The sequence below is a fragment of the Gavialis gangeticus genome, unplaced genomic scaffold (assembly GCF_001723915.1).
Source record: "Gavialis gangeticus isolate Ggan-Ray unplaced genomic scaffold, GavGan_comp1, whole genome shotgun sequence".
In the NCBI taxonomy this organism is placed as follows: domain Eukaryota; kingdom Metazoa; phylum Chordata; order Crocodylia; family Gavialidae; genus Gavialis; species Gavialis gangeticus.
The window spans coordinates 1,531,645-1,538,890 of NW_017728982.1; the positions used below are offsets into that span (position 1 = coordinate 1,531,645).

The 7,246-nt window shown below is 53.3% G+C and overlaps 2 protein-coding genes across 2 annotated transcripts in view; both read left to right on the plus strand.

The window, feature by feature from the left end:
- The window catches only part of ZPR1 (ZPR1 zinc finger), a 6,704-nt gene extending 229 nt beyond the window's left edge, over nt 1–6,475 (plus strand). The window contains exons 2-14 of the mRNA XM_019512456.1: nt 76–237; nt 1,172–1,262; nt 1,754–1,824; nt 2,029–2,115; nt 2,211–2,333; nt 2,504–2,557; nt 2,816–2,882; nt 3,329–3,399; nt 3,956–4,045; nt 4,282–4,392; nt 4,785–4,871; nt 5,285–5,350; nt 5,857–6,475. Of these exons, the coding sequence (XP_019368001.1) occupies nt 76–237; nt 1,172–1,262; nt 1,754–1,824; nt 2,029–2,115; nt 2,211–2,333; nt 2,504–2,557; nt 2,816–2,882; nt 3,329–3,399; nt 3,956–4,045; nt 4,282–4,392; nt 4,785–4,871; nt 5,285–5,350; nt 5,857–5,991 (1,215 nt within the window). The 3' untranslated portion in view covers nt 5,992–6,475. The remainder of the gene's footprint in view (nt 1–75; nt 238–1,171; nt 1,263–1,753; nt 1,825–2,028; nt 2,116–2,210; nt 2,334–2,503; nt 2,558–2,815; nt 2,883–3,328; nt 3,400–3,955; nt 4,046–4,281; nt 4,393–4,784; nt 4,872–5,284; nt 5,351–5,856) is intronic.
- A 630-nt stretch (nt 6,476–7,105) lies between these two features.
- BUD13 (BUD13 homolog) overlaps nt 7,106–7,246 on the plus strand; it is a 9,886-nt gene continuing 9,745 nt past the window's right edge. The window contains exon 1 of the mRNA XM_019511775.1: nt 7,106–7,238. Within this exon, the coding sequence (XP_019367320.1) occupies nt 7,120–7,238 (119 nt within the window). The 5' untranslated portion in view covers nt 7,106–7,119. The remainder of the gene's footprint in view (nt 7,239–7,246) is intronic.

The window sequence follows — 7,246 nt, forward strand, 5'->3', positions numbered from 1 at the left end:
GGGGGGTGTTGGGGGGGGCCCCCCCCCCCCCCCCCACGCGGACTGACCTCCCCGGCCCTGGCCCGGCTCTGGCAGGGGGTGACGCGGCTGCTGCTCACCAGGATCCCGTTCTTCCGCGAGGTCATCGTCAGCTCCTTCGCGTGCGGCAGCTGCGCCTGGGCCAACACGGAGATCCAGTCGGCTGGGCGCATCCAGGAGCAGGGGGTGCGCTACACCCTGGCCGTCACGTCCCGGCAGGTGGGCCCGCGGCGGAGCCCCGGGGAGGGAGGAAGGGCGGGAGGCTGCTCGGTCGGGTCCGGTCAGGCGGCAGAGAGGAGGCTTTCCGCACGTTAAGGAAGGAGTCCTGGCCTGGCCGACGAGGACACTTGTCCTGGAAGCTGGTGCAGGACAATGCCTCGAGCGTCCTGTGAGCAGCAAACAGCTCAAACAAAGCCTGCGCAGCTTCCACTGGCACTGGCAGAGCTGGGGCCTGGGCTGAGCTGACAGCTGGCTCGTTAACGCTCAGGTGCTTATCAGGCTGGGATCTCTCTTGACCCCAGCAGACTTCCTGCCCCTGGGGCCGGGGGCTGGACCCCATGATCTTGTGAGGTCCCTTCGAGCCCTAACGTCTGTGAAACCTCTGTAGCGTTGTTCCCTGCTCTCCCCTCCGTGAGGGACCAAGCGCCCCCTTGAAGGAACCTGGAAACCGGGCCTAGAAGCCAGGGGTGGTTGTGCTGTCCGTAAGGGGAGTTCAACCAGAGGCAAGATGGGGAGGGGGAAATTGAGGTGGGTTTGAACCAGGACCTCAATTCTGTGGGCTTCCTTAGGGGCTGCCCTGAGAGCTGCTGCTCCAAGTGCAAAGCCCATTTCTGGGACCCCTCCCTTCCCCCATGAGTAGTTAAATGAATTTTTTCTTAAAAAAATTGAAAGCCCTCCCATAACAAAACAGTCCAGTGCTTAGGCTAGTCTCCTAGGTAGGGTGAGAAAAGACACAAGGCTGCTGTTGGCTCTAATGCATCTCGGCACCTTCCTGCAGTGCTGCAGCGATTAGTGTAGGAACTGAAATACAGGTGTCTCGTGGTGTTGGGGTGTTTATTTTGCAGAAGCAGTCTTGCTGCTATGACTGCACAGAAACGGTAAACAACTCCTGTCCTGTTGCATGCATTTAATCTCTTTAAATTGTTTTGCTCAGGATGTAAACAGGGAGGTGGTGAAGACCGACTGTGCCACAGCTAGGATCCCAGAGCTCGACTTTGAAATCCCTGCTTTTTCACAGAAGGGAGGTGGGTAGGTGATCTGTGCGCATATGGGTGTCGCGGTGTGTTTGGTCATGGCGTGGCAGGGGCTTTGTGGAGGTGGCCGCCTGAAGGTGTGGGGAGCCTGGATTTTTGGCTTTGCTATCTTAAATTGTAGCACTTTCCCATCGTGGGCCCCAACTCTTCCATCTGCTAGTCTGCCTGAAGCAACACCGGATCCTGAAATGCCTGGCAGAAAGAGTGGGTTTTGCAGCTTAGCCTGTGCCTCACCTTTAACACAAGCCTGTAGAGATCTGGTGACTGGTCAGTTGTCTACTGACAAGTGCATGGTGAATCTGTGGGTGGATAGTGCTGTCTCAGCAGAGAAGTGACAGTCAAACAGGATCTTGTTTCCATCTGGGAGGGTGGGGAAGAACCCTAAAAGGGCATGGTGAGGCAGGAGTGTGAACAGTTGGGTCTGAGGCAGCCAGATTGGCAGCATTGCCCTGCCATGCTTAATGTTGTTCTCTTCTTTTAAGCTCTTACCACCATCGAGGGGATAATTGACAGAGCTGTAGCTGGCCTGGAGCAGGATCAGCCAGTCCGCAGGGTAAGATGCCATGAGAGAGAGTGCCATCTTGAGAGGCCTGCTTGTAGGTCACGCTGGTTTTTTACAAACTTGATTGTTGTTGCCCGTTGCCTACTAGCTGTTGAGCTCCGGGCATCCAGAGGTCTCTGACTTGTGCCCCTGACAGCACTGTCTGGAGATTCAGGTTGCTCCAGGGAGCTACATTTTGGATGATTCATTTCACAGGCAACAGACCAAGAGGTTGCAGATAAAATAGATGAATTCATTGACAAGCTAAAGCGGCTGAAGGAGGTGGATTCCTCTTTCACCTTTGTAAGTACTGGCTGGAGTAGGTAGCGATGGAGCTGCTTCTCTTCTGGAGGCAGTCAGAGCGGTTTCTCACACTTCCTGTCTTCTGATTTTTTTAGATCCTTGATGACCCCTCAGGTAACAGCTTTGTGGAGAATCCTCATGCACCACAGAAGGATGAAGCGCTGGTGGTCACTCATTACAAGAGGACTCCCCAGCAGGCTGTGATGCTTGGACTTGAGGTAATGCAGTCTAGTGAGAGGGAGCTGGGAAGTGTGTATCCCTCCTTTGTCTGTCGGGGGAGTGTTGTTGAGTAGCAGAAGTCCTCCCCTTTGGGCTTCCCCCGAAAGTCCCTGACTGGAGAATCAAGTGCAGGGAGCAGTCTGCACACTGTTGGTCTCTGCTGTTTCAGGCAGATGAGCCAGAGGAGAAGCCAGTTGACGCTTTGGAGGACCTGAGGAATGAAGTGAGTGATCTTTCTGACAGGCTTTCTGGATCTAAGTGCGCTGCTTAATCACTCTTTCAGCAATGCCCCAGTGCACATGGTGTTGCATGGGCCAAGGCATAGGATTGCCCAAAACGTCCAGCTTGCTGGACTAGGCCTCGCACTAGAGCAATCGGGGGCCATGCATATCTAGATAAAAACTCGTTCTGAGAAGAATGTGCCTTCCAGACATGCATCCAGTGCATCAGCTCAGATGTTTCGCTTGTCCTTACATTCTAGGTGTTGCAGTTCAACACCAATTGTCCTGAATGCAATGCTCCTGCCAATACAAATATGAAGCTAGTACGTATCCTTTTGTGGTGAGCAGATGACCAGTACAGGTGGAAGGCCTTCCTCCCTCACAGGATCTGTGATGGGGAGAGCCTCAGGAATTCTCTTCTGCATGTTGGCTGGGTTCCTTTTCCTGCAGGACATCCCTACAGAAACGATCTAATCTGATATCCTGTGACAGTGTGACCGTCCCATGGGAGATCCACTTGTGGCTTGGAAGCCTGTGTAGGAATCCTTATAGATCCAATGTTTAAACTGGAACCAAAGGCTGCAAATTGGGTACTTCCTGTAAAAATTGCTCCTGGCTGTGGTGACTTGCACCCTTGGGCCTTAACATGTCAGCCCCCACCTCTCATTCAGCAAAGGTTGCGTCCTCGTGCAAAGTAGGTGGCGCTGGGACTACTGAAGCATAGGGGAAGATCTTGTTCCTTTTTTTTTTTTTTTTTCCCTTGACTGCTGCAGAAATTCCACATTTCAAGGAAGTGATCATTATGGCTACGAACTGTGAGGCTTGTGGGCACAGGACAAATGAGGTGAGCTGCTAGTGTGATCTTCCTGCTTGTTGGGACAGTTGGAAGAGGGCCTTTGCTGCCCTCTCTGCAGGGACAAACTTGTTTTCTCTGCCTGCTTCTCCACCTCGGACCCTCGCCCATTCTTCAGAGCAGACTGCAGACACTGGGGGTTATTGGATGCTTTTCGTGGCATGTATTTAATTGGGCATAAGCTTGTCTTGCATGATGCTTGCTTCGGTGCCTCTCTGGTAGGGAGCTGCTTGTATTCCCAGCCTGCCTACTTCTGGGTGCGTAGACTTTAAACCTCTGGGGTCTTGAAAGGTTTGTAAACTGTCGGCTGTTGGGGGAGGGGGGTCTTGTTTCCCAGACAGTTTAAGGATGGCAGGACTTCATTGTTCTCATGCTAGCCGTCTGAGGCAATACCTGCAGTTCAAACATCCTCCTGCTAGTCGCTTAGCAGATGGAGTTGCATGACTAATGTCTGCCCCAAGCCATCTGTTGGGGACCCTAGGACTGAGGAAGTGTCCTCTGTAAGGTACCCTAAATGCTGTTTCACTAACTGCCAGTCTGTATTTAGGTGAAATCTGGAGGAGCGATAGAACCAGAGGGCACCAGGATCACCCTTCATATCACAGATCTCTCTGACATGACGAGAGACATCCTCAAGGTAATGTCTCCTTTCAGAGCCCCCTTTCTGCTCTGGGGGTTCTCTTGTTCTTGCTTGCATCTAATTTGGCAGGAGGCACAGCAGTAGGCTCCTGGGTCTTATTCTGACTCGTGATCTGCTTGCTGTGGTCTTGGCCCTGATGGTGGACTGTGGTGTCAGAGGACAAGTCCATAGCCTCTCTTTAGACCCCCTGGCACAACATATCTAAACACGCTGCTCTTTTTTGTTTGCTGCAGTCCGACACATGTAGTGTGGAGATTCCAGAGCTGGAGTTTGAGCTGGGAATGGGAGCCCTGGGGGGGAAATTCACCACTCTGGAAGGGCTCCTGAAGGACATCAGAGACCTGGTAAGCAGCTTGTACTGGGGAGACTGGGTGCAACTGAAGTTTGCTTGCAGCTGTGCGGCATAGATACCAGTGAGCTGGTGCTAATGGGCCTGTAGGACTGTCTGGGGCTCACTGGGCAGAGCCAGGGATCAGCACAGCTCCTGCTACTCTGCAGCCTTCCCTGCCCTAATCTAAAGGTCTGAGCTGTTAGTCTCAGAAAATGAGCCTACAAGACCATACTGTGGGCAGAGGTGTAGAAGGGCACTGTCCTTCCTGGTCACCTATTCCTGTTCCCTGTTGACTGCACCAGGGTTTAAAGCCCTGGGGAATGTGGGCACAATCAGCAGGCAAGCCATTGCTGTATGTTTATTATTAAACCTGAGTTAGTTTCACTTGGCCTGTGTGTGTTGCAGGTGGAGAGGAACCCCTTCACGCTTGGGGACAGCTCTGCCCCAAGCAAAGTGGAGAAGCTGCAGGAGTTTGGCAGAAAGCTGCAGCAGGTTGGTGTCTTTCAGCTTAATTGGCAAGTGCTTCAGATTAGTTTCCTCCAGATTTGAAGTGCATGTAACTGAAATCTGAGGCATGTAGGTGGTGTTCTCCAGACACCTTCCACCAGTGTCCCCTTGTAAATGGGCTGCATGGTGGGATTTATAAGTCTTGCTTCAGAACTATTAATATTCCTGAGTGGAATATCAACCAGAACACTTAACAGTCTGTTGAATGGTGAAGGCAGTCAGAATATCTTCCAGTACCTTTCTCTGCCTGATACGGGGATGTACCTTTGTCAGTGAGACTGACCATGAGCACCTGACTTGAGATTTGTGATGGAGGCTTCATTCCTAAAGGGGGACACCCAGGGTCTGCTGAGCCCTTCAGCAGTGGTTGTTACAGCTGTTGATCTCTGTTTCCCCAGATCATGGAGGGGCAGATGGAGGCTCACTTCATTATGGATGATCCTGCAGGGAACAGCTACCTTCAGGTAAGCAGGGCAGTTGTGAAGGCAATTCCCTGAAGTCTCCTTAATAATTGCTGATCAGAGAATAATCAGCAGAACCTGCCCTGCTATTCAGCAGCCAAGGGCCTGTGAAGGGGCTGAATGGGGAGAGAATAGGTTAGTTTAGCCACCCTCTTGTAGCTCTAGTTAAACTCAAGGAGTGGAGTCACACTGGCAACTGCTGGGAGCACGGGGAAACTGGATGGGAGACCTGTGGTGAAAGCATAAGGAGCTAGGACTGGACTTTGTTTCCCATCTGCTCTTGACCTCTTTGGTCTGGGGCAGGGTGTTCAGTGCCTTGTTCCTGTGTAAGCGTTGGGGAAAGCCAAGGGTTAGTCTGCTTTTTTTTCTCGGAGAAAGGGTGAAGCTTCACTGAGTTCTGAGGTCCCTTCCTGAATTTCCCAGTGAGTTCCTAGCGTGTGCTGCTGCCTTGGGGACCAGCCAGGCTGCAGGAAAGGTGGCTGACTTGGACTTTCTTTCTGGACCCTCAGAACGTGTATGCTCCAGAGGAAGACCCAGAGCTGAAGGTGGAGCACTACGAGCGCACATTTGAGCAGAAAGAGGAGCTGGGTCTCAATGACATGAAGACAGAAGGCTATGAGGCAGGGCAGACCTCGGACCGGTAGCAGCACATGGAAGGCGGAAGTCAAGCTGGCTTAACTAAATGATTGTTGTTTGACTCGAGTGGAGGAGCTGGATTGTCCAGCACTTGAGCCATGCTTTTTCTTTAGGCAGCCTGAGGGCTCGCTCCCTTTTACCTTTTGAAAGCGGACAGCTGGGCATGTCCCATGAGGTAAACACAAAAGACACTCGGAGTCTGTCGCCATCCTTATTGCAGAGACCTGTTTACACTTTTCCTTATGCAACTGTAATCTAGATGTCTGGGTTTCTGATTCTGTTCTTGTCAACCATATTGCCTTGAGCTGCACCAGCAAGGGTTAATGGGATCCTTTCCCTGCAAGGGGTGGTGTGGAGCCTCTGTTTTGCTGCTGGTATCGCTACTGCCAGCCCAGTTTCTATTTGAAGAAGTAACCACTGTCTCCTTTCCCTATGCTGTGTTCCACTGTACAGTCCCAAGTAACGTAAATAAAGTGGTTTCACTAAGTGCAAGTGTTCTCTTGTGCATGTTGCCAGGCTTGGGCAGGGAGCTGGTCTTGGTTGCTGAAGTCTGCCCCAGGTGGTGTGATGCAGGGGGGCCTGTGTGGGTGAGGGGAGGCAGCAGCCTGCTGAATAAGTGGTAGATCATCTGCTGCAGTCCCAGCTCTGCCCCCAAAACGTTGGATTCAATTGCATAGGGAACAGCTGATGCTTGGGACTGAGTTATGATCATAGACAGCTCCTGCAAGGCTGATGAGCGGGCATGACTTGTCCTTTTCTGTTATGACTCCAGTTTGAATTTGCAGTCGCAAGCCAGGCAGTTCCAGGCTGGCTTGCACCTTCCTGGATTTAATTTGTCCCCATCGGCCCCAAGCGGTTGGTAGGGGCAGGCTGCGCTCTGGGGCTCGTCCTTGGAACAGCTGCTCCCTGGCCCCGCACGAAGCTGGGGGTGCTGCACCTTCCCCCGGGGTGCTTTGACCCCAGCAGCAGCTGAACCTCCTGGGGCTGGGAGGGAACCGCTTGCAACCGCAAGTAGTACCGAGCCGGGGCAGGCACAGACCACGTGCCGCGGCGCGAGCCGCTTTACTTCCGCTTCCGCCGTGCCCCTCGCCTCGTAGTTGCTTCCGGTTCGTCCCGGTAGCCGCTTCCGGTGTGTCATGGCGGCGGCGCCGGGGCTGAGCAAGGCCGAGTACCTGCGGCGCTACCTGGGCGGCCCCGACGCGGCGCCCGGCGGGAAGCGGCGCAAGCGGCGCAGGAAGGCGCCGGGCGGCAGCGGGTGAGCGC